Source organism: Oryx dammah, unplaced genomic scaffold, assembly GCF_014754425.2.
Source record: "Oryx dammah isolate SB20612 unplaced genomic scaffold, SCBI_Odam_1.1 HiC_scaffold_15, whole genome shotgun sequence".
Classification (NCBI taxonomy): domain Eukaryota; kingdom Metazoa; phylum Chordata; class Mammalia; order Artiodactyla; family Bovidae; genus Oryx; species Oryx dammah.
This window is the reverse complement of record NW_024070199.1, coordinates 48,801,403-48,828,206: the sequence shown is the minus strand read 5'-3', so window position 1 is coordinate 48,828,206 and position 26,804 is coordinate 48,801,403. Positions and strand designations below refer to the sequence as shown.

General features: G+C 66.6%; 5 protein-coding genes and 1 non-coding gene across 16 annotated transcripts in view; 5 read left to right on the top strand and 1 right to left on the bottom strand.

Moving 5' to 3' along the window:
• PIDD1 (p53-induced death domain protein 1) overlaps positions 1–3,783 on the bottom strand; it is a 6,375-nt gene extending 2,592 nt beyond the window's left edge. The window contains exons 1-7 of the mRNA XM_040255484.1: positions 2,947–3,783; positions 2,279–2,658; positions 1,467–1,880; positions 924–1,133; positions 784–838; positions 411–612; positions 198–323 (exon numbers count right to left, since the gene is read on the bottom strand). Coding sequence (XP_040111418.1) covers positions 198–323; positions 411–612; positions 784–838; positions 924–1,133; positions 1,467–1,880; positions 2,279–2,582 — 1,311 coding nt within the window. The 5' untranslated portion in view covers positions 2,583–2,658; positions 2,947–3,783. The remainder of the gene's footprint in view (positions 1–197; positions 324–410; positions 613–783; positions 839–923; positions 1,134–1,466; positions 1,881–2,278; positions 2,659–2,946) is intronic.
• A 1,698-nt stretch (positions 3,784–5,481) lies between these two features.
• On the top strand, positions 5,482–8,041 carry RPLP2 (ribosomal protein lateral stalk subunit P2). The gene is made up of 5 exons (XM_040255482.1): positions 5,482–5,923; positions 6,109–6,232; positions 7,055–7,103; positions 7,718–7,816; positions 7,920–8,041. The coding sequence occupies exons 2-5, from the start codon at positions 6,110–6,112 to the stop codon at positions 7,994–7,996; spliced, it is 348 nt and encodes a 115-aa protein (XP_040111416.1). The 5' UTR covers positions 5,482–5,923; position 6,109; the 3' UTR covers positions 7,997–8,041.
• Positions 7,134–7,267, top strand: LOC120874924. Its single transcript, XR_005723765.1, has one exon. It is a non-coding gene; the product is annotated as a small nucleolar RNA SNORA52 (small nucleolar RNA).
• A 2,606-nt stretch (positions 8,042–10,647) lies between the features above and the next one.
• On the top strand, positions 10,648–16,179 carry PNPLA2 (patatin like phospholipase domain containing 2). 2 transcript variants are annotated; one of them, XM_040255420.1, is made up of 10 exons: positions 10,648–10,771; positions 11,411–11,742; positions 13,323–13,555; positions 13,636–13,701; positions 14,059–14,268; positions 14,486–14,546; positions 14,648–14,824; positions 14,905–15,037; positions 15,225–15,347; positions 15,449–16,179. In XM_040255420.1, the coding sequence occupies exons 2-10, from the start codon at positions 11,556–11,558 to the stop codon at positions 15,717–15,719; spliced, it is 1,461 nt and encodes a 486-aa protein (XP_040111354.1). In that variant the 5' UTR covers positions 10,648–10,771; positions 11,411–11,555; the 3' UTR covers positions 15,720–16,179. The 2 variants fall into 2 exon arrangements, with proteins under 2 accessions (XP_040111354.1, XP_040111355.1); XM_040255421.1 differs by lacking the exons at positions 10,648–10,771; positions 11,411–11,742 and adding an exon at positions 12,076–12,244 and having other exon boundaries at positions 15,449–16,165.
• A 251-nt stretch (positions 16,180–16,430) lies between these two features.
• Positions 16,431–22,123, top strand: CRACR2B (calcium release activated channel regulator 2B). 4 transcript variants are annotated; one of them, XM_040255425.1, is made up of 10 exons: positions 17,138–18,252; positions 18,289–19,256; positions 19,333–19,444; positions 19,861–20,032; positions 20,428–20,574; positions 20,679–20,769; positions 20,881–20,973; positions 21,095–21,261; positions 21,455–21,526; positions 21,633–22,123. In XM_040255425.1, the coding sequence occupies exons 2-10, from the start codon at positions 19,092–19,094 to the stop codon at positions 21,646–21,648; spliced, it is 1,035 nt and encodes a 344-aa protein (XP_040111359.1). In that variant the 5' UTR covers positions 17,138–18,252; positions 18,289–19,091; the 3' UTR covers positions 21,649–22,123. The 4 variants fall into 4 exon arrangements, with proteins under 4 accessions (XP_040111357.1, XP_040111356.1, XP_040111359.1 ...); XM_040255424.1 differs by having other exon boundaries at positions 17,141–18,252; positions 21,683–22,123; XM_040255423.1 differs by lacking the exon at positions 17,138–18,252 and adding an exon at positions 16,431–17,102 and having other exon boundaries at positions 19,057–19,256; positions 21,455–22,123.
• A 780-nt stretch (positions 22,124–22,903) lies between these two features.
• The window catches only part of CD151 (CD151 molecule (Raph blood group)), a 4,808-nt gene continuing 907 nt past the window's right edge, over positions 22,904–26,804 (top strand). The window contains exons 1-8 of one of the 7 annotated variants that reach the window (XM_040255415.1): positions 22,904–23,029; positions 23,935–24,035; positions 24,809–24,918; positions 25,015–25,206; positions 25,594–25,668; positions 26,192–26,296; positions 26,401–26,559; positions 26,653–26,739. In XM_040255415.1, coding sequence (XP_040111349.1) covers positions 24,835–24,918; positions 25,015–25,206; positions 25,594–25,668; positions 26,192–26,296; positions 26,401–26,559; positions 26,653–26,739 — 702 coding nt within the window. In that variant the 5' untranslated portion in view covers positions 22,904–23,029; positions 23,935–24,035; positions 24,809–24,834. Of the gene's footprint in view, positions 23,030–23,366; positions 23,614–23,934; positions 24,919–25,014; positions 25,207–25,593; positions 25,669–26,191; positions 26,560–26,652; positions 26,740–26,804 lie in introns of those variants that run through there. The other 6 variants (XM_040255416.1, XM_040255418.1, XM_040255412.1 and 3 more) reach the window with 6 other exon arrangements.

The following is a 26,804-nucleotide window of genomic DNA, read 5'->3' as shown; positions in this document are numbered from 1 at the left end:
GCACGGGGCAGGGTCAGCGGGCCGGGGCAGGGCTGCGGGTCAGGGCCAGAGGGCATGGACGCAGGGCATGGGGTCAGGGCCGGCGGGCGTGGGCGCAGGGCATGGGTCAGGGGTGGCGGGCTGGGGCAGGGCTGTGGGCGCGGGCGTAGGGCACGGGGCAGGGCCAGCCCTTCCCCAGTGGCCCAGGCTGCCCTCACCGTGGGCGCCTCCTCCTCCAGGTGGGTCTCCAGGTCGCTCCAGCTGTTGCCACTCAGCGTCCTGACCACCACCTCGCGGCAACGCCGGGCCCGCGGGGGCACGAAGAGCAGCCATAGGCCCACCTCCTGCCAGGCGAGGGGGGCGTGAGCACCGGGGCACAGGGGGCCCTGCTTGCCGGGGCCCTTGCCCGCCCCACCCTGCCCCGGCCGTGCCTGCTGGAAGGCCGCCCCGTGGGGCTGCAGCTCTAGGACCCCGCTGAGCAGAGCGTCGTGGGGACCCAGGGGCACGAGGCGCGGCTCCGGCGGCCACAGGCGGTAGCGGATGGTCATGGGGGCAGCCGCAGCCCCCGCAGGAAACTGCAGGCGGACACCGCAGGCCAAGGTCACGGAGCAGCCTTGGGGGGTCACGGCAAAGCTGAGGGAAGACAGGAGCGCGCAGGGTCAGACACAGCAGGGCCCGCTAGGTCTGAATCTGGCACCCTGGGCACCTGTGGGAGACCCTCGAGGCACAGGCAGGTGTATAGCAAAGGCAGAGTGACGAGGTGAACAGAAGCTTTTCCAGCCCAGCCCCTCCCTCATGTCATACCTGTCCAGATCTGAGGTCAGCAACAGCCTGGGCATTTCTGGGACTACGGGTGTCCCTGGGGAAGGACAGATGTGAGGTTAGGCCAGTGATGACACCTGCGTCCTGTCTGTGGTCTGCCCCCAGCCCCACCGCGACCCTACCTGGGGGGCTGGGGGGGTCAGGAGGGGGCCTGCCCAAGGGGTTTCCTTGCAGCCGCACAAAGGGGGCATCCAGCAGCTCAGGGGGCACGTCCCGGAGCTGGTTGTCCCTCAGGTCAAGCCGGGTAAGCAGCGGGAGGCAGGCCAGGCTGGCGGGCACCGATGCCAGGAGGTTGCTGTGTAGGATGAAGAGCCGTAGGGCCCGCAGCCCCGCTGCGGGAGGTGCCAGCTTAGGGCCAGCAGGGGACCGTCAGGGCCACCCCCGTCCCCGAGCGCCAGGCCAGCTGGCTCGCACTGGGGCCTCCTGGGAAGCCCTTTCAGTCTCCGCCCTGTAGCTGGACTAGAGAGCTTGGGGAGGCCTGTGCAGGTGGAGAGCCTTGCCAGCCAGGGAGGCAGGGGGCACGCAAGGGCTGCCGGGGGCGGACGCTCAGGTGGGCTGGCCCACGTGTACAGGGCACCACAGAAGACAGCCGCAGAGAAGGGCAGGGCAGCCAGCGGCCCACAGGCACTCCCCACGGGGCCCGGGGAGCCAGGGCCGCGACTCACCGAGGGAGCTGGGGAGGCTCTGCAGCTGATTGGAGGCCAGATTGAGCTCGGCCAGGCTGCCCAGGCCTCCGATCTCAGGGGGCAGGGCCTCCAGCAAGTTCCCAGAGAGATCGAGGCGCTGCAAGCTGGACAAGGCCCCCAGCGCCGGGGGCAGTGTTCGCAGGCGGTTGTGGGTGACAGCAAGGAAGGTGAGGGCGGGGAGGGCCCCCAGGGCCGCGGGCAGCTCTGAGAGGCAGTTACGAGACAGCAGGAGGGCGTCCAGGCCACACATCTGGGGGACGCAGGCCGGCAGTGTCTCCAGGCTGTTGAAGCTCAGATCCAGGTGGGCCAAGTGGGCTAGGCTGCTCAGGCTGGCGGGCAGCGTGGTGAGGGACCCCCGGAGGCAGGCACCCAGGGCATCCCGACGTTGCCCACCTGATGACGGAAAGGCAGACAGACACGGCCCTCAAATTCAGAGTCCCAGGTGAGCCCAGCTCTGCCAGCCAGGGAAACGGGTACATGGAAACGCAGAGCTCCACCCCAACCCCAGCAAAACAGAGACAGACAGATGCTGGAGAGCCACCCGCAGGTGAGGTGGGCAGACACGGACGGCGCAGTCTCATCTCCGCTGAGAGCCAGCACCGGTGGCCCGCCTCAGGAAAAAGACCCACCCTGGGACTGCTGGAGACCCCACTGTGCTTCCTCTCGGGGGACGCAGGTGGGTAGAGCTGTGCAGGGGCATAGGGCTGGGGCTGGGGTCCACCCTTCGGGACCAGGAAGCAGAGGCAGGAGCTAGAGAGAGGCTGGGCCAGGGCTGGGACTGGGGGGCTCACCTTTGAGGACCAGGGACCGGAGGCGTGGCAGGCTCCAAGGCAGCCGGGCCAGGGCGGCCTCCAGCAGCTGAGGGTCCTCGTGGCCACTCAGCTGCAGGAAGTCCACCTCCAGCAGCTGAGGGGCCTGCTGGGCACACAGGCGCAGCAGCCGGCGGCAGCCCCCGGGGTGCAGGTGCAGGCTCAGCCGGTTCCCTGCCGGGAGCAGGGGTGCCTCCGGCCCCGCACCCGCAGCCTCTGAAGCATCTCTCGCAGCATCTTCTGGGGCTGATGTCGCGGGCACTGGCCCCGCCTCCACCGCAGCCATCGCCCACCAGCCGTCCTCGGGGACCAGACATGTCCCAGCTCGCCAGGCAGGCCTGCTCAGGCAGGGCCCGAAGAGGCTGCAGAGTCAGGGGGAGGAGTGGGCTGGGCGTCCTCCCAGCCAGAGGAAGGGGGACTCGGGCTGGGGGGAGCCAGGCCCGCTGGTCCAGAGTCCAACGCCTAGGCTGGACAGACTGTCACTGGCATGGGCTGGGAAGGCGGCAGGCAGGAGACCTGAGCGCAGAGGGGCTTGGGGACAGGCCTGAGGGACTGGGGGAGGGAGGCTTCGCACCCGGAGTCTACAAACTTGAAAAGGGGCTCCTAGTCCAGCCTCCCCCAACTCCGCCTGCTGGGCACCAGAGTCCCACCTCCAACCTTCACATTTTTCGGCTCCAACCCGAGGCACTGGCTCTCATCTACCACGTGGGGGCGGTGGCCCAGGAAAGGACGCGAGTGATCCTGCCCGCGTCCTGTCGAGCAGTGCGAGAGGGTTCCTGAGGACGGGACCCCACTTCCTGGCCCCTGGCGGAGGACTCTCCCGCCACCAGCTCGCACCTCGGGCCGCAGGGGAGGTCAGTGCACCGCGCAGTCGCCGCCCCCACCGCCTGGGGCGTGTCCTGGGGGAGAGACCGCACCGCAACACCCCCACCCCAACCTCCGCGTCCCCTAGACGCGCCCGCGGCCCGCGCGTCACCTGCGCTCCCGGCGGCGCGTTTCCGGGTCCTGCCGCGTGGGAAGCTCGCCTGGCGCCGGCAGAGTCCGCCGGCAGGGGTCTCAGGGTCCCGCCCGCCCCGCCCGCTCTCTGCCGGACACCGCCCCGCCGCACTCAGCTTCCTGTCGGCCGGCGTGCGTCTGTGCGACCGGCCTTCCCGCGGGAAGGCCCGCTTTTCGAGCCACAAAACCCAACCTTTCCGAGGTTCTCGGGCCCTGGGCCCGCTCTGCTCTGGCTATGCATTCCCGGCCCCGTGTTAAAATGAACCAGTGCGATCTCTGGCTGTAGTGGGTACTGAGGCCTGATCGCAGCTGCTGCCCCACACCCACCTCCTGCCGGAGGACAGCACCGAGGTCCCCAGCCAGCCCCCAAAGGCCTCTTCTCAGGCCCCGTAGAGCCCAGGGCCCACCTTCCATGAGCCTACCTTATGGGCGCAGTCTGGGCCACTTCCCAGCGCCGCCCCCCTCCCCCAGCCCCAGCGGGCTTCCCCATAGTGAAGCTGCTCAGTCGTGTCCAACTCTTTGCGACCCCATGGACTGTAGCCCACCAGGCTCCTCAGTCCATGCAATTTTCCAGGCAAGAGTACTGGAGTGGGCTGCCTCGTTTCTCAGCGTCTCACAGTGAGGAAAAGGAGATGGGAGCGATCAGATGTGGCCAAAGTCAAGGACTTCAAGCCGGATCTGTCTCTCAAGAAAGCCTTCCTGACTGGTCCTTCCTCACCTCACAGAATAGATGCCTGTGAACATACACATCTGCTCCGGCCTGTTCTGCCCCAAGTGACGCCTCTCTACCCTCTTTCCGCCACCCTCCCTGACGGGCAGTTCCTGCTAGGCCTGTGTTCTCCCCAGTCATGTTCCCCCTTCAGTTTCCACATAGCTGCCAGAACACACACACACACACACACACACACACACGCAAGAACACCACTCGGACTTAAAAAGTAATGGGTGATGGGTCATCAACTCAATGGACGTGAGTTTGAGCAAACCCTGGGAGCTAGTGAAGGACAGGGAAGTCTGGCGTGCTGCAGTCCCTGGGGGTGCAGAGTCCGACAGGACCGAGCGACTGAGCAACAAAAAGTAATGAAATCCTGACACGTTACAATGTGAATGAACTTCCAGGGCATTACACTGAATGAATAAGCCAGACACAAGAGGACAAATTCTGTATGATTCCATTTAGTAAGATCCCTAGAACAGTCAACATAGAAATGGAAAGTAAATGGGAGCCAGGGGCTGGGGGAGGGATGGGGCGTTATTGTTTAGAATTCAAGAAGAGGGGAAAAGTTCTGCAGATACACCGTGGTGACGGTCGCACATCAGTGTGAACGCATCTAGTGCCAGCAAACTGTATGACTCAAGTGGTTTTACAATATGTATTATCGTACCATTAAAAAAAATCACAACCGACCACTTTCCCGTGTTACTGCAACAGTCCCATCCTTGCCAGATGGTTTTCCTCACCAGCTGCGTGATCTTGAGCAAAAAACTTTTCTGTGCCCGACCCTCATCGATGTAATGGGGTTTCCGTGGGGCTTGCGTTATCACATCGGGGCTGGGCCCTAACACGAGCCCGCCTGGGCTGCCCGCTGCCTCTGAACCCATCTCTGGCCACCTCAGCAAGGCCTTTACTCCTGGGGCCTGATGCTCGCTCAGATCTTCGCGCTCACTCATCCTTCAGCCCTCTTCGCTCAGGCTTTACCTCAGCCTGGGACTGCCTCGTTTAACTACTCTGTGTCCGCGCACTAGAACCTAAGTTCTGAGGAAGGAGAACCGGGCCTGGGCGCCCCCCAGGACTGAGGCCAGCCTGCTGGCTGCAAGGTCCCCGACACGGAGTGAAGGAGCAACGTGTGCAGTGTCCACGGGGAAGGTGATGTCTCTTCCGAGAGGGCACGGACCGGGTGGGGGCGGGTCACACGGGCGTGGACGGTTCTGGCTCCGCTCCTCCGAGCGGCGGTGACAGAGCCTCCCAGCTTCACCTGGGGCCCCCACCGTGGCACTAGGGATGGGGGAAGCAGTGGCTGGTTCCGCAGAGTGAACGCGCGGGGAGACTCGCCTCCCCCCTGTCTGGGCCAAGCCAGACAGCCGGCTCCTGTTGCGTAGCAGGCCCGACCTCAGCAGCGGCGCCGGGCCACGTGCGGCCGGCAGCGGCGCCCCCTCGCTTCCGGTAGCTGTGCACCATGGGACTTGTAGTTCGCCGGCCGCGTCCGCCGATCCGGCGGAGAAGCGACCAGCGCGCGGAGGCCGCGCTGCATGCTGGGAGCTGTAGGCGCCGCGCGGCATCCTGGGAACCCTGAAAGGAGAAACCTACACTCCAGGCTCGCTCTTCTCTCAGCGCCACTTCCCCCAGGGATCTCGGGCGGCAGTCACCCCATTATATACACGAAGACAGCCCCTGGAACTGCCTTCCGCCTTTGTGGTGGCGGCTGCGGGACAGAAGGGATAATGGCGTCTCCCGCGTCCTCATTGGCTAGGCCCCGCGTGACGTCACTAGGAGGCGCCCTCGTGGGGCGCCGAGCGCAAGTCCCGGAGGCTTCTGGGTAGCGAATTACTCCCGCCCCCAGCACCGGCGCCTTCCTTTCCGTCCCTGACGCCACCGAGGTCGCACGCGCGAGGCTGCTCTGCCGCCGCTGAGTGAGTGGGCCGGGAAGGCCCGGCCGCGGGGCCTGGCCGCGGTCGTGAGTGCCGCGGGGGGCGGGCGGGGCAGGGCGTGGGCCAGGCCTCGGCGGCGGCTCCGCACCAACCGCGCGCGGCCGAGCACTGGCCTCGCAGGGACCGGAGGCCGCCCCTAACGCCGTTGTCCTTGCCTTATGCGCTAGGATGCGTTACGTTGCCTCCTACTTGTTGGCCGCCCTCGGGGGCAATTCCTCCCCCAGCGCCAAGGACATCAAAAAGATCCTGGACAGCGTGGGCATCGAGGCAGACGACGACCGGCTCAACAAGGTAGCCGCCTCGCAGGGGCCTGAAAGCCCCGCCGACCCTATACGGCGCATACGGGGCTCCCTCTCCTACCCGATCCAGGGAAGAAGGTCGCCGTGGGTTTAGTGGAAGGCCTTTGCCAACCCATGTGGTTTTGGAATTGCCCTAATGTCCTGGTACAGCCCCAAGTAAGAAAAAATGGGGATGAAGTCAAGTCCGCGTTAGCGTGGCTCAGTGGGAACAAGTCATGTGTAAGCTTTTTTTTTTAAGTGAAAACAAGCCCACGTTAACTTTATTTTTTTGAACTCGATGTGGTGGTGGTTTACTCGCTAAGTCGTGTCGGACTGTTGCGACCCGATGGGCTGTAGACCGTCACACTCCTCTGTCCATGGGATTTCCCAGGCAAGAATATTGGAGTGGGTTGCCATTTCCTTCTCCAAGGGATCGTCCCAACCCAGGAATCGAGGTGCTGTGCTTAGGCACTCCGTCCAGTCTGACTATGCCACCCCACGAACTGCAGCCCATCAGGTTCCTCTGTCCGTGGGGAGTTTCCAGGCAAGAATGCTTCCCCACCCAGGAACGGTACCCAGCTCTCCCGCATTGCAGGTGGAGTCTTTACTGACTGAGCCACCAGGGAAGCTCTCATTCAACCTAGTGAAGGTTATTTTGATATGTATTGAGTGTGAAGTGAGATATTTTGCATTTTTTTTCAGCAGTAAGTTTTGGTGTTATTTTCCACACGCGGGATGTCTTAACTTATTGTCCTGAGTGGGTCCTAACTGCTCTGCGGGGGGAGTTGTGTGTGTGTGGCCGGCCTCTGGTAACCCCGCTCCTCATCTGCTCTAGGTCATCAGTGAGCTCAACGGAAAGAATATTGAGGACGTCATTGCCCAGGGTGAGGTCCTGTTCGAGGCTTTGGTTTTCACGGTCCATTCTAATCCCTGCCGGTCAGCCTGTGGCCTGCCAGGCTTCGCTTGTGGACCAGAGCACTCTAGAAGCCTAACCCAGAGGAGTGAGCAGGGTTTCCATGGGCTCATGCTGTGGCGCTTCTAGACAGCCCCCGGGCAGGGCGGCAGGGGCGCCTGTGCCCTCAGTGGGCTTCTGTAAACAAGCCTCACTGCGGGGGGCTAGGACTGACCATAGGCCCCTGCCGTGAGGTCAGGCTGGAGCTGCACTTCCTTGGGAGTTGAGCTTTGGGGGAGTTGTTTTTGTCTGGGTTCATGACAGGGCAGAGGCAGCCTTGTCTGTGAACTCACTGCAGGGGGGTGAGGATCTGGACACTGGGGACAGTGGATTCTCTCTGCCTGGTCGCAAGCATGTTTGTTCACCTTACCCTCCCGGGCAGGGCACCGTGGGCCTGCAGGTCTGCTGGGGGGATTCCTAGAAGCCAGTGTCTGGGAAAATGGAATTTGACACAGACCCGAACGAGCTGGACAGTGTGTCTGCGCTTGGAGATGACGTTCAGGCGGAACACCTGCTCTGGGCTCACCTCCCCTTTGGTCTCTGCAGGTATCGGCAAGCTGGCCAGTGTGCCCGCTGGCGGGGCTGTGGCCGTCTCTGCTGCCCCAGGATCGGCAGCACCCGCTGCGGGCTCTGCTCCAGCCGCAGGTAAGTGGAGGCTCGGGCAGCTGTCGGTGCACACACCCTGAGGTCTGTCTGCCAGGCGTGTGGCCTGCACTGCGACTGAGCTCCCCATGCCTTCTCCCCACAGCGGAGGAGAAGAAGGAGGAGAAGAAGGAAGAGTCGGAGGAGTCAGATGACGACATGGGCTTTGGCTTGTTTGACTAGAGTCCCTCTCCCCTGCAAATAAAACCCTTTTTATGTATTTCTTGAGCTCTCTGTGAGTGCTTTATCAATGTGGTCTCTGCATCCTTGTCTGTTCTGTGGAGTCTGAAGAGCCAGGAGTGGAGTGCCTGGGAGGGGTCACTTCCTGTGGGTCTTGAGTATGGCCAAGCCTTGAGCCTCCATTGTCCCAGCTCCTGAGGACTGTCAGGGTCTTGGCATAAGGTTTTCAGGGGACTCCCCGTCCAGAAAAGCTTCAGAACCTGAGGAGGGTGGCCTCTGCTCTACGAGGCCGGTACCTCCAGTTGAGGCCAGCAGTTCCCATTAGACTGAGTGGTTTCCGTTACACAAGGAGATGTGGTGCAACCGGATTCTGTTGCAGGAGTCGGGCTCCTGGTCTTGTTCGAGTCAGCACCCCAGCTCCACCTTAGCTCCTGAGCAACTCGGGTGTCGCTCAGCTGCTCTGAGCCTCAGTGCACCAGCAGTCTGGTGGCCACTGCCTTTGCTGGGCAGATGTGGAAGTGGCTTGCAGACAGCAGCGCTGGGTCACATGCTTTTCAGGTCCTTTAGTGGCAGGCCTGCCCATGCCCCTTCTGCCAGGTTCTGGCCTAGAATACGGGGCAGAGGGGAGAGGCCCTCTCGCTGCCCAGTTCCGTCGCGTCTGACTGGTACCCTGTGGACTGCAGCACAGCAGGCCTCCCCATCCGTCACCAGCTCCGGAGCTTGCTCAAACCCCTGTCCATTGAGTCAGTGATGCCATCCAACTACCTCACCCTCTGCCATCCCCTTCTCCCACCTTTCAATCTTTGCCAGCTTCAGGGTCTTTTCCAGTGAATAAGTTCTTTGCATCAAGTGACCAAACTATTGGAGTCTCAGCTTCACCATCAATCCTTCCAATGAATATTCAGGACTGATCTCCTTTAGGATGGACTGGTTGGACCTCCTTGCCGTCCAAGGGACGCTCAAGAGTCTTCAACACCACAGTTGAAAAGCATCAGTTCTTCATCTCACTGTCCTGGCCCTGTAGCTGTTGGCAGCCTTCACGGCCTTGGGCCTCTGCCTGCCAACGCCAGGCTACCCAGTAGATCCTCTGCCTTTCTGAAGGCTGGTGTGGTGGGTAAGTGCTAGGAGCTCACCCCGCAGTAGGCATTTTTGGAGCTGTGGACTCAACAGTCCAGAGGGGACTGGTAAGGGCAGCACAGGAGACTGCAGAGCAGGGGGTTGGGAGCCTCCGGAAGAGGCCTCAGGGCCGGGCGCTGCCCTGAGGGGTGGGGGCTTGGACGGGGGTGAGGACCACAGCAAGGCAAAGGTCTGGGGTGTGGGGGTTGAGGGGCTCTGTGTGCCCAGGGACACAGCTGACCTGGGGCCATGGTCCAAGGCGAGGGTATTGGGGCCCCTCCCAGAGGAGTGGACCCAGGGTCCAGGGGCAGAACTCGCAATCCTAGGCTCGACCCTGTGGGGCAGAGGAGCCCTGCCTGGTGGCCGGCAACCCCCAGGGATCCTCATCTGTACTGGCTGGGGGAAGGGCAGGTCCGCCTCCCACTCCACAGGCAGCATTCTGAGGAGGGCTCGATGTTCCTGGCTCCAGAACTGGTCCCCGGGGCCTGAAGGGAGGATTATGTACCCAAAACAAGTCAGCTAGCGTGTGGAAATGGGAGCAGAGGCCTCCCGGCACTGGGGCGGCACAGCCTCATTCCCTCAGAAACAGCCCGGACACTGGCCTCCCCCAGAGCAGGCTGCAGGGACAGCCTTAGGCCCCTGGCTGAGCTCACTGTCCAGCTCCTCCTCGGTGGTCCACCCTGGTGACCCCCTAGCCATCCCCGCTGTGTCCCCGTCATCTCCTGCTGTGTCCCGCAGCCTCCCCAAGGGCTCAGGCACCCCAGTCCTGGGCTGCTCCTCCATCCAAAGCACTCGGGGTTCTAAGTCAAACACTCTCACCCCCTGCCATCCCTTTTCCCAGGACCCAGCTCCCCTCCCCTCCTCCCACCCAGGGCCCTGTGCCTTCCCAGCTTCACCCTTCTCAGTCCTTACTTGAACCTGCCGGAAGCACTCTCTTCCACTTCATCCCAACCCCCTCCCCGAGCGGCCCATCTGGGCTGACTTTCCTCACTGCTCTACTGGTGCGGGTTTCCATGCCAGGCACACATGCCAAGTACGGGTGGCTTGGAGCGGTGGACTGGTTGGCATGATGCCCGATGGCCCTGTCCCGGGGAGGCCCTGCTCTGGCTTTGCCTGGGCCTGACTGGGGAGCAGCCCCAGGCTGGGTCCTGAACCAAACTCCTGCCTCGGGAGCGAGTATCAAGGGTGACATGCGCAGGGGCCACCTGCCTTCAGCGTAGATAAGCCCCTTGTTTGGGAGGTGAAGTGAGGTGCCGGATGGCCTGGTGGCTCAGGGGTAAACAATCCCGCCAATGCAGGAGACGTGGGTTTGAACCCTGAGTCCGGAAGTTCCCAAAAAGGAAGTGGCAACCCACTCCAGTATTCTTGCCTGGGAACTCCCATGGACAGAGGACCCTGGTGGGCTACAGTCCACTGGGTCAGAACAGAGACAGGACTGAGCCAGGAAACAAGTGAGAGGCAGGACTGGTCTCTGGATACAAGTCAGGCTAGCCCTGCCCTGCAATCCAGGAGAAAAATGCGGAAGGGGGCGGGAGGGTGACGTTACCAGCACCTGCTTGGACAATTAGTGAGGGCGGGTCGGGGCTGGACTCACCCCGGAGTAGACCCCACAAGCCCGAGGAGCTGGGACAGGAGGCGGGTGGAAACCAACTCAGTGCCCAGGTAGAGGTGGCTGCGGGGCGGTCGGAGCTCGGCCGGGAGGTCTGGTGCGGGTCTGAGACGCCAGTGTTCTCTCTGGGAATTGTGGTTTGCGCGCAGCCCTGTGTGTTTACGGGTGATTCTGTGATGAGTCTCGGTGGGTCCTTCAGGTCCCTGGCCCGCGGCGAGCTCCTCGGTGTCCCGGGCGGGCGGAGGCCTACGCCTGAGGGAGGCGGGATGCTGCCCGGACAGCAGGGCCCTCCGCTCCCGGGTGTCCAGCTCAGATGCCGACGTCCCGGGCCTGACAGCGGCCATCCCCACTGCTCTGGGCCCCCGTCCGCCCCTTTCCGCCGTCCACGGTGGTGGGGGGAAGGCAGCAGGAGGTGGGGGACGTGGACTCCCGTCCGGGCCTGGCTACTGCCTTTGGCTGGGCCGCAGGTGCGGCGCTTCAGAGCCCAGGTGGCTGGACGGCGGGCGGGGCCTCAGCTTCGGGGCCGGGGCTCGGGGCGGGGTCGCCAGGTCCAGGTGGGCTTCCGGGGAGGGCGGGGCCTCTGGCGGGGCGGGGCCTCGGAGCCGGGGGAGAGGCCGTTCCCCGCGCGCCCCGATAGGCCCGCGCGAGCCGGCTCCGCCCCGCCCCCTGCTAAAATCGCCGCCTCTGCGCAGAGTTCGCAGCTCCGCCGGCTGAGAACCCCGAGCTGCAGCGACCGAGGGGCCAGCCGGCCGGTGTAGCCCCGGCTCCAGAGCGAGCGGCGAGCGCGCGGCGCACAGGGCGGGCCTGCGGAGCCCGGGAGCCGGGCGGGCCGCCGCGATGTTCCCCAAGGAGTCGACGTGGAACATCTCGTTCGCGGGCTGCGGCTTCCTCGGCGTCTACCATATCGGCGTGGCCTCCTGCCTCCGCGAGCACGCGCCCTTCCTGGTGGCCAACGCCACGCACATCTACGGCGCCTCGGCCGGGGCGCTCACGGCCACGGCGTTGGTCACCGGGGCCTGCCTGGGTAAGAGGGCCGGGGGCGCCGGGCAGATGCCCCCCGCGAGGGTGGAGCGGCCCCTTCCGTCACCATGGGGAGGTGGGAGGGGGTCTCTATCCGGGACCCGGGCCGAGGGTCCAATTCCGGGCGCCAGCCAGGGGCGGGGCCTGCCTTGTTTTGCTCCGAGGGTGCCCGGGGATTGGGGTAGGGCCCGGTGCGCCTCTGGGCCGAGGCTGCCGCCTAGGGCCCGCCTCTCGGGCGCAGAGGTTGGGGAGGGCAGGTGCAGCAGGAGTTATTTCATTGGAAAGAGAAAGTAGTTCGTGGGCGGGACCTCGAGAGTCGGGGTGGGGTCCAGGCCGTCCGCTTGCCCCGGACGTGTAAGACCGGGTGCCAGCGGTCACTGTGTCCTGGGGCTACGGCATTCCAGACTGCCGATGCCCCGGGGCCAGGTATGGAGTTGGCCTCTGAGAGAGCGTCTGGGCACTGTGGCCTGGTACCTCCCTAGGACTCCTGGAGGAGGACCGAGCAGGTCAGGCCTGGGCCTGGCCAACTCAAGCTCTCTCCGGCTCTCTCGCTCCTGGCGCACCGCCCACTTGTGGGCCTGGGTCCGCGGCTGCGGCCAGCCGTTTTTGCCCCCTCCATGGGGCCAAAGGCGCGTGGAGACTCTGAAGTCCCGGCGTCGGCCTTCTCCACCCGCACTCTTCCGGCGGCCCTTGCCAGTGATGTTTACGGCACACGGAGTTCTCCTGGAGGCAGCCAGTGACGGAGGGGTCATTAGCTTCTGGAATGCCCCGCCCAGCAGGAGCCTGTCCAGGGTTCTCCCCTGCCCCCTGCCGGCGACTGTCCCCCGGAGAGGTTGGGGCGGGAGAAGCAGACTGGAATTCACCCTGCAGCCCGGCCCTTTCCCCTCCAGGCGGCCTCCACCCAGTGTTCTCAGACCCCCGATGGTCTCAGGACACCCCTAGGTCCGTGGTACCTTGTTGAGGAAATGGCTTGCGTGGCGCCTCCCCCCAGCACACGCTCCCAAGAAACCTTTCTCACAAGCGCCAGTGGTCTCGGGCAGCTGAAGCCTGCGCCCCGCCTCACCCCTGACCCCAGTGGCGATCCCAGTGCCTCTGGGGCCTTCCTGCCCCGGCTACTCCTGGGCCTCTTGCACGCCGGCTTTGTCCCCGGCGAGTGCCCATGGCCCCCAGAGGCATGTGGAGGGGCTGCAACGGGATGCAAGCTGGTTTCATGCCCCCGGGCGGCATTAGGGTCTGTGGATCTGGATCTGGCCAAGTGGGTGAAGGCTGAGGCTGCTACCATTCCTGGGGGGAGCTGGGTGCCAGGCCACGCCAGGCTCTGTGATTCATGGATCAGGGAGAGCATTGGGAAATACTGGGCAGAGGGCAGGCCATGGCCTCAGCTGTCTGCCCTCCCAGGAGCCTCTCTCTTCCCAGGAACAGGTGGCAAAAATCCCAGTTGTGGGCCAGGCCCCACAGTGGACACGGAGACTCCTCCAGGGTGGATAGGGCTGCCTTGAGTCTGTGCCATGGTCCCTGGGCACGGAGCCCTGGGAATGTGCGAAGCCCAGGAGTGTGGCCCGACTCTTGGCCCTGCTGTTCTAGGTGAAGCTGGTGCCAATATCATCGAGGTGTCCAAGGAGGCCCGGAAGCGGTTCTTGGGCCCCCTGCACCCTTCCTTCAACATGGTGAAGACCATCCGGAGCTGCCTGCTGAAGAGTCTGCCTGCTGATTGCCACGAGTGTGCCAGCGGCCGCCTAGGCATCTCTCTGACCCGTGTCTCTGATGGCGAGAACGTCATTATAACCCACTTCAATTCCAAAGAGGAGCTTATCCAGGTGGGCCCTGTGTGCCACACTGGGGTGCGGTAGGAACCCTGAGACCCCTGCTCACTGCCCCCTCTGTCCCTACCCCCCAGGCCAATGTCTGCAGCACCTTCATCCCCGTGTACTGCGGCCTCATCCCCCCTTCCTTCCAGGGCGTGGTGAGTATCCCCTGAGCGTCCTGCCCAGGTGACAAGTCGGCTCCTGTGTGTGGGGTGGGATGAGTGCCCCCCCAGCCCTGCCCTCCTGCCAGCCTGTGGCCTCACTTCCCTGGAGTGCGGGGAGGAGCGCCCTCTGTGCCCCCCCCCCAACTGTGGCCTCACTTCCCCGGTTACTCAAGAGCCGCGAGCCCAGCGTGAATGCGCATTCCCGGTGTGTTCTCCCCAACCCCGCTGTCTGGCCATCTGTTCAGTGGCCAGTGCCCAGAGGGTGAAAGGCCCAGATGAAATGGCCCCGGGGGAGGGCCATCAGCGCCCCCTGCTGGGCCCTCCCCCTGTGACCCGGTGTCCCTGCCCTAGCGCTATGTGGACGGCGGCATCTCAGACAACCTGCCGCTCTATGAGCTCAAGAACACCATCACGGTGTCCCCCTTCTCGGGCGAGAGTGACATCTGCCCGCAGGACAGTTCCACCAACATCCACGAGCTCCGAGTGACCAACACCAGCATCCAGTTCAACCTGCGCAACCTCTACCGCCTCTCCAAGGCCCTGTTCCCGCCCGAGCCCCTGGTGAGGCCCGCCCTCGCCACTGGCATGGGGGACGACTGCCCGGGGGCTTCTCCTGGCGAGAGCCCGTAACTCGCCCAGCCTCTGTCCCACCTGGATCTGGGCCTGGATTCAAGTTCGCTTAGGGTGGGGTGGGGGGATGGTGCAGGGACCCCGCGGACCCCAGGGGGGCAGAACCGGGCGTGTATGGCCCCCGCCCCTTTATGCCTCCCTGCCTCAGGTGCTCCGAGAGATGTGCAAACAGGGCTACAGGGATGGCCTCCGTTTCCTGCGGCGGAACGGTGCGCGGGCTGCCCGGGGCTGGGTGGGCTCTGCCTGGCCGTCCCCTGTGGGCCAGCCGGCCGCAGCCCTGCTGACGGCCTGTCGCGTGCTCCCCACCCAGGTCTCCTGAACCGGCCCAACCCCTTGCTGGCACTGCCCCCCAGCCAGCCCCCTGCCCCCGAGCATGCCGACGCAGAGGAGGGGGCAGTGGCCATGGAGAGGACTGGAGGGGAGGACCACCCGCCCCCGCCCAGGGAGGATCACGTCCTGGAGCTCCTGCCCTCAAGGCTCAATGAGGGTGGGTGGGGGGAGGGGCGGAGGGGTCCTGGGCTCTGCCTCCCCCGCCGACCTGCCACCAACGCCCTCCTGTACCCACAGCCCTGCTGGAGGCCTGCATGGAGCCCACGGACCTGCTGACCACGCTCTCCAACACGCTGCCCGTGCGTCTGGCCACGGCCATGATGGTACCCTACACTCTGCCCCTGGAGAGCGCGGTGTCCTTCACCATCCGGTGAGGAGCAGGGGGCGGGCCCCCGGGGCGGACGTGGGAGTCATTCCTGGGTGGCGGGCACAAGGACACAAGGAGAGAGACAGCTGGTATAAGATGCTGCAGAGATGCCATGTTGGGCCCAGAGCCAGGGCACAGAGCGGGCCGGCCCGCCGCAGCCCCTGAGGCCATGCCTTGCACCCTGCCCCAGCTTGCTCGAGTGGCTGCCCCACGTCCCTGAGGACATCCGGTGGATGAAGGAGCAGACGGGCAGCGTCTGCCAGTACCTAATGATGCGCGCCAAGAGGAAGCTGGGCAGCCGCCTGCCCTCCAGGTGAGCCCCTCGCCGCCGTGCCCGCCCCGGCCCGCAGCCTCCCGGGCAACCCCCCCCCTCCCCCCGCGAGCCCACCTTCCCTCCCTCCTGCCCTCCCGCAGGGTGTCGGAGCAGGCGGAGCTGCGCCGCGCCCGCTCGCTGCCCTCCGTGCCGCTGTCCTGCGCCGCCTACAGCGAGGCGCTGCCCAGCTGGATGCGCAGCCGCCTGGCGCTGGGGGATGTGCTGGCCAAGTGGGAGGAGTGCCAGCGGCAGCTGCTGCTCGGGCTCTTCTGCACCAACGTGGCCTTCCCGCCGGACGCCCTGCGCATGCGCGCCCCCGCCGGCCCGGCCCCCGCGCCCCCGCCGCCCCCGCCCAGCTCGCCCCCTTGCTGAGGGCCCAGGGCCCTGGCCTTCTGGCCCCGGGGCCCCGGTGCTGAGGGCTGCCCCGCCCCCCCCTCGGCGTCCCTGCCCGTGAGGTGGGGCCCCGGGGCCAGCTGAGCTCCCCTCCGCAGCCCCTCTCCACCCCACTGCCGACTGAGGAGCTGGGGGCCCTCACGCTGCCCAAGGGGGCTTTGCGGTCCACCAGCCGCTCATTCGCTGCACTGAGGAGGGCCGGGTAGCCCACAGGGGCCCCTGCCTGTGCCTTAACCTCCCCTTCGGGGCCCCGCCCCAGTGCCGGGCCAGCACTCTGGGGCGCGGCGCCCCCGCCTGCGAGCGCAGTATTACTCCTGAGAACTTCGCACCTGCTCCGCCGGCCACACGTTTTCATTTTCTGAAGAATGTGTGTGAAGAATTATTTATTTTTTGCCAAAGCAGATGTAATAAACGCCACAGCCCAGCCCTGCCTCCTTCACTTGTGTGTGGCTGCCGCCCCCCCCCGTGTCGCGTCTGCAGTTTCAGGCCAGGGATTCCCGGGATCCTGCGTGCCTCTAGCCTGGCATTCAGGGCCTGCCAGCCAGCTTTGGGGCTCCCACTCAAAGCACCGAGGGCTTCCTAGGCTGCCGCCCACTCCGTTGGCTGGGACCCTTGGGCACAGCTTTCCAAGGGCCGATGGAAATATTTGGGACCAAGATCCTTGCAAAATAAAAACAGAACTGTTTAGTTTAGAACTTCATGGTGTCCTGGGGGTGTGGGATGGTTTCCCGGTTGGATGGCTGTGGAGGCTGAGGTTCCCCAGCTGAGCGCAGGAGAGAGGTGGGCGGTGGGGGGTGGAGGGGGGCTGCTCCACAGTGGGTGTTTGGCCCCAGGCTGATGGGAGGTGTGGGTCTTGCCCCTGTCATCAGGAGCCTCCCTGCCCCCAACAGCATACCCAGCCCCCTGCCCGAATATAGGAGGGAGCAGGTGTGGTGAGGGGGGCTGGGTCTTGTGGGTGAGACATGCTCTGGAGGCCTCCTCTGCTCTGCCCGGGCAGTCTGAGGGGATGCGGCCAGCCCCTCTTGGTGACCACGAGGGCCCATGGGGGAAGGAGGGGTTTCTGAGTGGAGCGGGGCGCTTGGCTGGCAGTCCAGAGCTGATTGCTGCTGGGGGTCTGCCCGCGCCTGCCCTCCATGCTTCCCCATGGCCGCAGCCCCCAGCCAACAATAACGGTCGGGCCGGGGCTGTGACCGGGAGAGCCGGCTCAGCAGGTCCCTGTGCGCCTGTGCCAGGGGCCACCCCTTGGTCTCAAGGTCCTGTCCTGTAGGCCCAACCGGTTCTAGTTCAGCAGGATCCCTGGGGGAGCGGAGGCCTCCAGCCTCCAGTGCTGCCAGGAGGGCCCCGGGAGGCCAGCCCCTCCAGGTGGGTGCAGGGCTGGGCCGGGACCCGGGAGGGGGACCCCTGGGAAGAAGCTGGCATTTTCTCCCCCTGCAAGGAGGTCACACACAGGCCCCACCCAGCACCTTTCTGGCAACCCTCCCCCAACGGGAGCTGCAGTCAGGGCTGTGCCCCCAAGGAGAGTCTGGGGCGCCTGCTGAGACAGGAACCTCCTGCCAGCGCCCCCCCCCCCAGTTATTCCCCCTCACGCACACAGGCCTCTAAAGCACTGATTTAAATACCGTGTTGTAGTCTACTACTCGTTTATTGTTTTAAAAAATATGGGGAAGAAGGCTGGAGAAGCGCAGGGAAGGGAGGAAAGTCGCGCCTCTCCTAGAGACGACCGTCCAGAATATGTTGGTCTATTTCCTGCCTGCTTTTTCCTGCACGCTCTTCGGCGCCTGAAATCGATATCCTGAGGACTGCCCCGTCTCCTTGGCCCTGTGCAGGAAGTGTCCCCGGGGTCGTCTCCACCCCACCAGGAGCTCGGACAGGACAGACCCTGGGGGTCGGGGGCTGCATGCAGGGGCGGGCGGGCTGAGTGCCGGGCTGCAGGGCAGTGCCGAGAGGCGGGGACACGGCGGGAACACGGAGACGGCGGCGGCGGCCCCGCCCGGCCAGCCCTGCCGGGGTCTCGATACTGGCGGGAGGACAGCCCAGTGTGCGCAGGTGTGGCGGTGAAGCTCGCAGGTAGGCAGGCACCTGGCGGGTCCCCTCCCCCCCCCCCCGCCCCCGCCTGCATTGGCCGAGTACCTCCACACCCGCCCCGCCAAGTCGCCACAGGGTGCACGGATCGGATCCCTGCGTATCAAGGCCGGGGACTCCGGTACCCCTGGGGGCGCGCAGTGGCAAGGGCAGGGCAGACTGGGGCCCCAGGGCGTGGGGTTTCAGGAATCCTCCCCACTCTCCGCTCCGCGGCCGGGACACAGTGCAGCTTCCGGCTGGGACGGCCCTCGGGTCCCAGGGAGCCGGGGAGCCGCCGGTGGGGTGGCGTGCCCGCGCTGAGGTTGGGGGGCGCGCCCGCGCTGGGGGCGTGGTCTCCGTCCACGTCCCCTCCTCCTGCCCTTCCTCAGACCCGCCCTCTTTATCGGTCGCCCCCCCATCCCCAGGAATATGAGTAGGGGGGAGAATCACAGTCCCGGACTGAGGGGCGACGACCCCAGGGTCCCAGGTCGGGAGGTGATGCCGCACTGGGGGCTGGCTTCGGGAAATTCGGGGGTCAGGGCTTTGCGGGAATGAGATGTGGTCTGATGAACGGGCAGGGCACCCCCTGGGAAGGCCAGTGTGGTGGTGAGCACGGTGCCAGCAGGAAAGGCTGCTAGGCTAGACCCCGGGGTTCCCAACAAGGGCCTTGGAAGGCCTCGAGGCCCGGGCTGGACCCTGCACCTGCCCTCCTTGGGGCCCCAGGTCGGTGGGAGGGGCTGCGGGCGGGGAGGGCGGAGCCAGCCCGCCTGCCAGCTGGCCGGAGGCGGGGCCCAGGGTCCGCGATGAGAGCAGCCAGGACGGGCTGGTACTCTCATTGGCCCGGCCTGGTCGGCCCCGTGCCCAGGTCGGCAACTCCAGGACCCGTGCAAGTCCTCTGAGGCTTACCGTTCTCTCACCCGAGCCCTTGCCCCCTCTCGCGCGCCCCCGCCTCATTTCAGTCACAAGGTCTGGAGCAGCCCCCAGCCCGCCTCCCTTAATGCAGCCTCTCCCGCACCTGCGGGCTGCGAGGGCGGCCCGGAGCCTGCCTAGCTCCACCCAGGCCCCCGCCCGCCGGCCCCACTGCCTGAAATTGGGCCACACGCCCCCTGGCGGCCCCTCTGCCAGGCCCTCTCCCGCTTCCCATGGGGGCAGGGAGGCTCCTCTGCACCCCACCTCTGGGTGCCCACCGCTCCCTCGGCCACCTTTGCCTCTCACCCGCTTTGCCTGCTCTTTTCCCCTCCCCGTCTCTTCTCAGCTCTGCTCAGGCCACCCAAGGCTGAGCCCACCGCCATGGCCAGCCCCGAGAAGCCTGGGGCTGGGGAGGCCCAGGAGGAGGAGGGGTGGGGGCAGGGGCGCAGCCCGGGGCCCCCGGCCGCAATGCTGAAGCAGGCCCAGGAGCTGTTTCTGCTGTGCGACAAGGAGGCCAAGGGCTTCCTCACCCGGCACGACCTCCAGGTGAGCCCCTGCCCCGGGACGCCGCCGGCCTCCAGGGCTGACCTTGGCCACTCAACCCTGCCATCCACCCTGCCAGGGCCTGCAGAGCGACCTGCGCCTCACGCCTGAGCAGCTGGAGGCTGTGTTTGAAAGCCTGGACCAGGCGCACACTGGCTTCCTCACCGCTCGGGAGTTCTGCCTCGGCCTGGGTGAGCCCGGCCCCTGAGCCCCACCCCCAGCCCACTGGCACGTGTGACTTGGGGCCCACAAGGTCGGCAGCCCACGCCCCTCCGTGGCCTCCCTCCGGAGCACACACACAAACACCCCGAGAGCCCCCAGATGCAGCGGTGTGCTCACTGGCTCCCACCCCTCTGCCCGAGCCTAACCCTAATGAGGCTGGGAGCCAGGCTCCCACCCCTCTGCCCGAGCCTAACCCTAATGAAGCTGGGAGCCAGGCGTGCCTCATTCTGGCCCGAGCCCAGCTGTCACCTCCCATTCCCAGGATGGGAGTCAGACCAGAGTAAGGAAGAAAAACAGGAAACCGGGCTCAGAGAAGGGCAGGATATGTGAGGGGCGGTGGGCTGAGCCGTAGGGGGTAACCGTCTCTCCTTCCCACGCCCTGCAGGCAAGTTCGTGGGCGTGGAGGCCACCGTGGGTGCTCTGCCCTCCCGGGCTCCAGAGGAGACCTTTGAGTCGGGCTGGTCGGATGTGCAAGGCGCGGGGGGCTCACTGGAGGAGGGCGAGGAGCTGCTCTGCTCAGCGCTGGAGCAGCTGGGGGTGGCCCGGGTCCTGGGCGAGTAAGTCGATGTTGGCCCGACCCCAGCACCCTCCACTGCTCTGTCCACCTGCGCAGGCCTGTCCAGGTTGCCTGCGTGCCTGTTCCCGGGCAGGGACCCTCGGCCAGGCTGGGTCCGGCCCTCTCAGCTGCCACTACTGTGCGCCAGGCGTGATTTCCCACATAATTTGCATTTCTGGAGTCAGCAGTCACGGCTAAAGCCAGCACAGGCAAAGCCCTGGGTACACAAGGACACAGCCCCACTTGTACACACCGCCTGCCAGGCCAGCCCCTCAGGGGTGAGAGCACCGGGAAGAGGGTGCCCTGCCTGTCCAAGGCCACAGGGGCCTCTGCGGGCTTACCCTTCGGGGTGGGGGAGTCCTCCCTTCGGCTTCAGCCCCTACCCACCCACCCCAGGCAGCGGGCAGTTCGGGCGCTCTGGACCCGGCTGCAGCGTGAGCAGCCGGAACTGCTGGGCTCCTTCGAGGACGTTCTGATGCGCGCGTCAGCCTGCCTGGAGGAGGCGGCCAGAGAGCGGGACGGCCTGGAGCACGCTCTGCGGAGGTGAGGGCTGGGAGGCCGGGGGTGGCCGGAGGGCCAGGCGGAGGGTCTCCTGGCTGCAGTGCTGGCAGGCTCTAAGCTGCCGTCTCACCCTCGGTTCCCCGAAGGCGGGAGAGCGAGCACCAGCGGGAAGTGCGGTGTCTGTACGAGGAGATGGAGCAGCAGCTTCGAGAGCAGCGCCAGCGCCTACGGGGTCAGGTGGGCCCATCCCGGGCGCGCGGGTCTCCCAGGGGCTGCCTTCTTGGAGGGAACTGGTCCCACCGGCGCCCCTGCCGCCCACGGGGGCTCAGGTGTCCCCGCGCGTCTTAGGGCCTCCCCCGGGAGGAGCGGAGAGGCCGCCTGGAACTGGAGCTGCAGAGTCGCGAGCAGGAGCTGGAGCGCGCGGGGCTGCGGCAGCGGGAGGTGAGCGGCCGCCGCGCGGAGGGATGCATGGCTGCCCAGCCCGGGCCCAAGCCCCGCCGTCCCCACGCACTCCCTGGCGACTTGGGGGGCTCTCTCCAGCCTCGACCCCTCGCTCCCCCAGCTGGAACAACAGCTGCAGGCCCGGACCTCCGAGCAGCTGGAGGCGCAGGCGCAGAACGCACAGCTGTGGCTGGCCAACGAGGCGCTGCGGACGCAACTGGAGGGCGCGCAGGAGCAGCTCCGCAGACTGGAGGGCGCCGCGCAGGGCCGCCGCGAGCAAGCCCAACGGTGCCGGGGGTGGACCGGACCCTTGGGGCGGGCCCCGGGGAGGGGCGCGCCTGGAGCTCCGGGCTGCCGTCGCCCCCGGCTCCAGCCCCGCCTCTGGGGTCTCCGTGGCGGGGCGGGGGGGGGGGTCCTCCAGGGGGCCGTGCGGCACCCCGAGGCGCCTTCCTGCACCCGGATCACCACCTCCGTCCTGCAGAGACGTGGTCGCGGTCTCGAGGAACATGCAGAAAGAGAAGCTCAGCCTCCTGCGGCAACTGGAGCTCCTCAGGTGCGTCTGGAAGGGGTCCGCGCCCCGCCGGCTTCCACCCAGCCCCCATCACCGCCCCCCACCCCCACCGCGAGGAAGCCCTTCCGTGCCCGCGTTCCCCACCCAGGCGTGCTTCCTCTTGAGACCCCTCAGAGCCTGTGGACTGCTATTCCGCAGGGAGCTGAACACGCGGCTCCGAGACGAGAGGGACATCTGTGAGGCCCAGCGGCTGGGCAGCGGCCGCAGGAAGGCTCTGAGCTCCGCCCCCCTGCTGGGCGCCCCCTGCTGCTGCTGTTGCAGTAGCTGGGCTCGCCCCCCCAGACGCGGCTCCGCCCACCTGCCCAGTGCCCGCTGACTAGCCCGAGTGACTCACTGGGCCTCACCTGGCTACTCAGAGAAGCCGCCCCTTGAAGGCGACTCGGCGTCGCTGGGGGCTGCCTATCCAGGACGTGCGCTCTCCCCAGTGAGCTGCCAGGCCTGCCTGACTTGCAGACATGAAGGAACTAACCTGGGGGGTCAGGGACTCATGTCCCTCGCTGTGGTCCTCATTCTATCCCCAGCGCATCGAAACTAGCGGAAAACCCCTTCCTCTGAATAAAGTTCACTGACTTCATCCTCCTCGGCCTCCTGTGTGTGTGGGAGCAGTAGCATTTGGGCCAGGCGTCCATCGTCCTTGTGTGTCCACTGGACAGGCCCACAAGGCGTCCGCCAGAGTTGTAGGGACCAAGGCACTGAGGCCAGTCGGCCGGGAAGCGGTGGGCAGGGTTCCCTGACCGCCCCCAGCCTCCAGGGCCACCCCCTCTCCATGCCAGTCCTCACACAGCCCTGGGTGGGCTAGTTCAGCCCACTGGAGTCCTGAGTGGAGGCGCCGGGGGTGGGCCTGAGCTGTCCCCAGTGCCCCTCCGCCCTGCCAGCCCGAGCCTCGGGCAGGGAGCAGGGGACGAAGGCCGCCCACTGTCCCGGGAGAGCTGTCCCCACCGACGGCACCGCCTCAGCCGTCGGGCACTCGGCTCTAGCTCCCCAGCGCAGCCGGTCGCAGCCTCTGCCCTCGTTCCCGAACCTTTCCCCACCACTCCCAGGCGACACCCTCCTGTCTGGACCCTCTCACGCCGTGACCCGAGTCTCTCCTGCAAGCCGTCCTCCGCAGGGCGCCCAGAGAGGCCCGTCTCTGCCCCTGACCGCACCTCTAGGCTCTCCCCCGGGCCGGCCCGCGTCTGTCCCAGGGACCCCCGCAGCCCCGCCCCGCCGCTCCTCCCGAGCGGGGGCCCTCGGGCCGCAGCCCGCCTGGCCTCGGCCTCCTCGCGTGGCCCCCAGGCCGCCGCCGGGGCTGGTGCCCCGCCCGCGCGCGCAGAGCGCGGTCCGGACCCGCCTGCGTCGCCGGCCGGGGGCGGGGCCTGCGGGCTCGGGGCGGGGCCCGGGGCGGTGCCGCGCGTCTCGGTCGCAGGCCCGGGCCGGCTGCGTCTTCTCTGCTCTCCGAGCCGCCGCCGCCGCCCCCGCCGCCCGCCGAACTCCGACGCGTGGCCGGTGAGTGCACCGCCGGGCACCGACGACCGGGAGAAGCTGCGCGCCTGGCGACCCCGTAGGCTCCTACCGGGGGTAGACGAGTGCCCGGAGGCCGGCGGGCCGAGGGTCCGCCGGCCGAGGGCAAGGCGCCTCCCTGGTCTCCGGACGGTCCTTGCGGCCCCCTCGGGCCGGGGGCTCCTCCCCAGCAGCCCACGCACTGCGCGAACACCGGTGCCCGCCTCTCCGCCGGTGCGAGTGGGCGGGCCGCGCGCCCCGCCAGGGCGTGGGGGTGGCGGCGGCGGTGACTTCATCGCGGTGACGCGCGAATTCCTCACCGGCCTGACGGGAGCCGAGCTGGGAGTCCCCCACCTTGGGGCGTGGGCCGCTGACAGGCCCGCTGGGCTTCGGGAGCCGGGGGTGGGGCGGCCGTGTCCAGGGCCGCGGGAACTATTTCTGGCCGGCCCTTCCCTGGGGGCTCACCTCCTCCGGGCACTCCCGGAAAGGCGGCCGGCTCCTCAGCCTTTCTCGCCCGAGGGCGGGCCGTGCGGGTGGAGCCTGTGCCTGGAAACAGCCTTCCCGGGCCCCGGGCCCCAGGACAAGCCCAGGTCCGCCGGCGCGGGGGGCCTGCACCTTTTCTTCTTCCCAAGCAGCAGCTACTGCCGCTTGGTGAGGGGAGGGCCAGTTACAGGCCAGGTGCCAAGGCTCAGACTAGGGGGCTTGGAGGAGGCGTGCGGTCCCTCCCAGAATTGGACTGTCCAGAAATGTCTTCTGTCCTGCCCCGCCCTAGCCCAGGCCGAAATACCGGGCCTGGCCGCTCCCTTCTCCGCGCGCGGTGGCGGGGCGGACGCTGCCAGCTTTGGAAGGCCAGCTCGCGGCCAGTACCTGGGTCAGCTACAAGGAGGGATGGTGGGATCCTGCCCATCCAGGTTGAGCCTGACCTGTGGCCTGTCCCTGGCCCTCTAGTGAAGCCTCCTCAGGTGGAAACTTCTGTCTACCTGCCCTACAGAGGAGCCATCCCACCAGCCAGGTAAGTGCTAGGCACAGCAGCTAGGAGCCCAGCTCCGGGAGGCACTGTGTCTGTCTGGAAACAGGGCCCCAGGGCTCCACTGTGTCCCCACCCCGCTCGTGCAGACACCCAGAAACGAGAGGGCGGGGTGGCTCTGGGGAGAGGCACAGGCGGGAGCTCCACGTCCCTCTGGGTCGGTGTGGCTGTCCCCATTCAGGAAGGACCCCCAGGTCTGGGGGTGGCGCCTGCCAGCTCTGGCTGGAAGGAAGGCAGGCCAGCCCTTTATGAGGCCTGAGGGCCTTCTCCAAGGCCACAGGACGAAGCTAGAAAAGCACAGGTCAGTCTACCTTTAAGCAGCTTCTGCCGCCCTGCCCGGCAGCCAGTAGGATCCTGCCAACCTGTGACGTGGGGCACAGGGGATGTTTGGGGTGGGGTGGGGTGAGGGGCCTGTGTGAGCTCACCTGAGGTGCCTGCTGGGCCATCCTACCTGGCTGCCTGCAGGGCTGAGTCAGCCCGTGGTGGTGGTTGGGGGTCCTCCATGCCTCCCCGCTGTGCCCTGGGCGCTGGTCAGGGGAGCCGGGCCCCCCAGGCTTCAGCTGGGCTGCGGGCACCACGTCTGCCCTTGGTGCAGTGGTGGCGGGGACTTCCGAGCAGCCCTCCCGGGATAGGGTCCTGGTTCCCACAGACGCTCCCAGAGCCTTCACCCGGGCAGGGGCTTGGCTTGGCCCCAACCTGGTCTGGACGTGTGTCCCCTGCTCCTCTCCCCGCTGGCGTTCGGCCGTCCTCCCGGGCAGCCCCTCTCCCACCTCCCGGCCCCAGGATGGGCGAGTTTGGGGAGAAGTCGACAGCATGTGGCACCGTCTGCCTCAAGTACCTGCTCTTCACCTTCAACTGCTGCTTCTGGGTGAGCAGCGGGCACCCCCTTCCCCGACCTCGGAGGAGCCTGGCCAGGGGTCCAGGCCCGGGGCCGGATGTGGTGACCGGTGTGCGCTGCCCGCAGCTGGCTGGTCTGGCCGTCATGGCCGTGGGCATCTGGACGCTGGCCCTCAAGAGCGACTACATCAGCCTGCTGGCCTCGGGCACCTACCTGGCCACAGCCTACATCCTGGTGGTGGCGGGCGTTGTCGTCATGGTGACCGGGGCGCTGGGCTGCTGTGCCACCTTCAAGGAACGGAGGAACCTGCTGCGTCTGGTCAGCGGGGCTGGCCGCACCCAGGGTGGGGGTGGGGCTCCCTGCCAGGCTGCCTGGGGTTGGTTCTGGGTTAGGAGGGCTTAGAAGGGAAAGATGGGTGAGACTGCAGGACAGACAGACTCTGCTGTGCTCACCTGGGAGGGGCTCCCTGCCCACCTGTGGGTCCCTGTATCCCGGCTGGGCCAGCAGAGGGAAGACGCCTGAGGAGGAGCACTGGGAGGCCGGGGGTCCCCCAGCCCTCACCTGCTGCCGGGGGCCCCTATCGTGTGGCCACTTGGCAGCTGAGGGCAGTGGCTCCGCTCTGCCATGCCTGGTGCTGGGCGTCCTCATGGAATGGGGGCGTCTGTGTCCCAGCCCACCTGACTGAGCCCCTGCACCTCCCCCCAGTACTTCGGCCTGCTCCTTATCATCTTTCTGCTGGAGATCATTGCGGGGGTCCTGGCCTACGTCTACTACCAGCAGGTGAGGGTTGGGACAGGCCACGCGAGGACGTGGGCGTGCAGGGACACACGTGCAGGGAGCCGGACACGAGTGTGCAGGAGACGCACGCGTACACATAAGGACACGGACACCCACGCACTGCGCCACACGCACAGGCAGGGCACGCACGTGAAGACCTGCTATGTAAGGGTACACACGCATGTAGGCTCGGAAGGACCAAGACATACAGGCTGCAGTGCTGAGCCTGGAGATGGGGGCGGGGCCACAGGTGGAGGGTTGACCAGCTGGCCCTCCGCACCCAAGCCGCCTGGTCAGCAGAGGCAGGTGTCCAGGGGATCTGGAGTGCCTTCCCTGCTGCCGACCCTGCCCATGGCCGTCTGGGTGACTCCCAGCCACCCGGCCCCGACAACCACCCGTCTGAGCCAGCATCCAATGCCCATTCCTTGACCCCAACCCTTCCCAGAGTCCTCCTGTGTGCTCCCCCCCCCCCCCCCGCCGGTCTACGCCCACTCCCAAGGCTGCAGCTGTCCCTCCCTCACCCCAGCTGAACGCAGAGCTCAAGGAGAACCTCAAGGACACCATGACCAGGCGGTACCACCAGCCGGGCCACGAGGGCGTGACCAGTGCTGTCGACAAGCTGCAGCAGGAGGTGGGTGGCTGGGCGGCGCAGGGCAGGGCCTCCCCGGAGCTCTGCGGGAGCCCCGCCGCGGGGCTGAGGCCCGCGGCTCCGCCTGAGTCCTGTTCCTGCTGCAGTTCCACTGCTGCGGCAGCAACAACTCGCGGGACTGGCAGGACAGTGAGTGGATCCTCTCGGGCGAGGCGGATGGACGCGTGGTCCCCGACAGCTGCTGCAAGACCGTGGTGCCTGGCTGTGGGCGGCGGGACCACGCCTCCAACATCTACAAAGTGGAGGTAGGCCGGTGGGGGCCTGCTGAGCTGCCTGGGATGCTGTCCTCGAGGCGACTGGAGGACTTGCCACCTTCAGCAGCCCCTCCATCCCTGCAGGGCGGCTGCATTACCAAGCTGGAGGCCTTCATCCAGGAGCACCTGAGGGTCATCGGGGCCGTGGGCCTGGGCATCGCCTGTGTGCAGGTGTGTGTGTGCGCGTGCGTGTGGGGGGCTGGGCATCGCCCGTGTATGGGTGTGTGCCTAGGGGC

Excerpts from the sequence above, each read along its gene's own strand:
- RPLP2 (XM_040255482.1), top strand. The coding sequence starts at position 6,110 with ATGCGTTACGTTGCCTCCTACTTGTTGGCCGCCCTCGGGGGCAATTCC. Across the intron at positions 6,233-7,054 it reads ACGACGACCGGCTCAACAAG|GTCATCAGTGAGCTCAACGG; the intron begins GTAGCCGCCTCG and ends CATCTGCTCTAG. Across the intron at positions 7,104-7,717 it reads TGAGGACGTCATTGCCCAGG|GTATCGGCAAGCTGGCCAGT; the intron begins GTGAGGTCCTGT and ends TGGTCTCTGCAG.
- PNPLA2 (XM_040255420.1), top strand. The coding sequence starts at position 11,556 with ATGTTCCCCAAGGAGTCGACGTGGAACATCTCGTTCGCGGGCTGCGGC. Across the intron at positions 14,269-14,485 it reads TGTTCCCGCCCGAGCCCCTG|GTGCTCCGAGAGATGTGCAA; the intron begins GTGAGGCCCGCC and ends TCCCTGCCTCAG. Across the intron at positions 14,825-14,904 it reads GCCCTCAAGGCTCAATGAGG|CCCTGCTGGAGGCCTGCATG; the intron begins GTGGGTGGGGGG and ends CTGTACCCACAG.
- CRACR2B (XM_040255423.1), top strand. The coding sequence starts at position 19,092 with ATGGCCAGCCCCGAGAAGCCTGGGGCTGGGGAGGCCCAGGAGGAGGAG. Across the intron at positions 20,770-20,880 it reads GCCAGCGCCTACGGGGTCAG|GGCCTCCCCCGGGAGGAGCG; the intron begins GTGGGCCCATCC and ends CGCGCGTCTTAG. Across the intron at positions 20,974-21,094 it reads CGGGGCTGCGGCAGCGGGAG|CTGGAACAACAGCTGCAGGC; the intron begins GTGAGCGGCCGC and ends TCGCTCCCCCAG.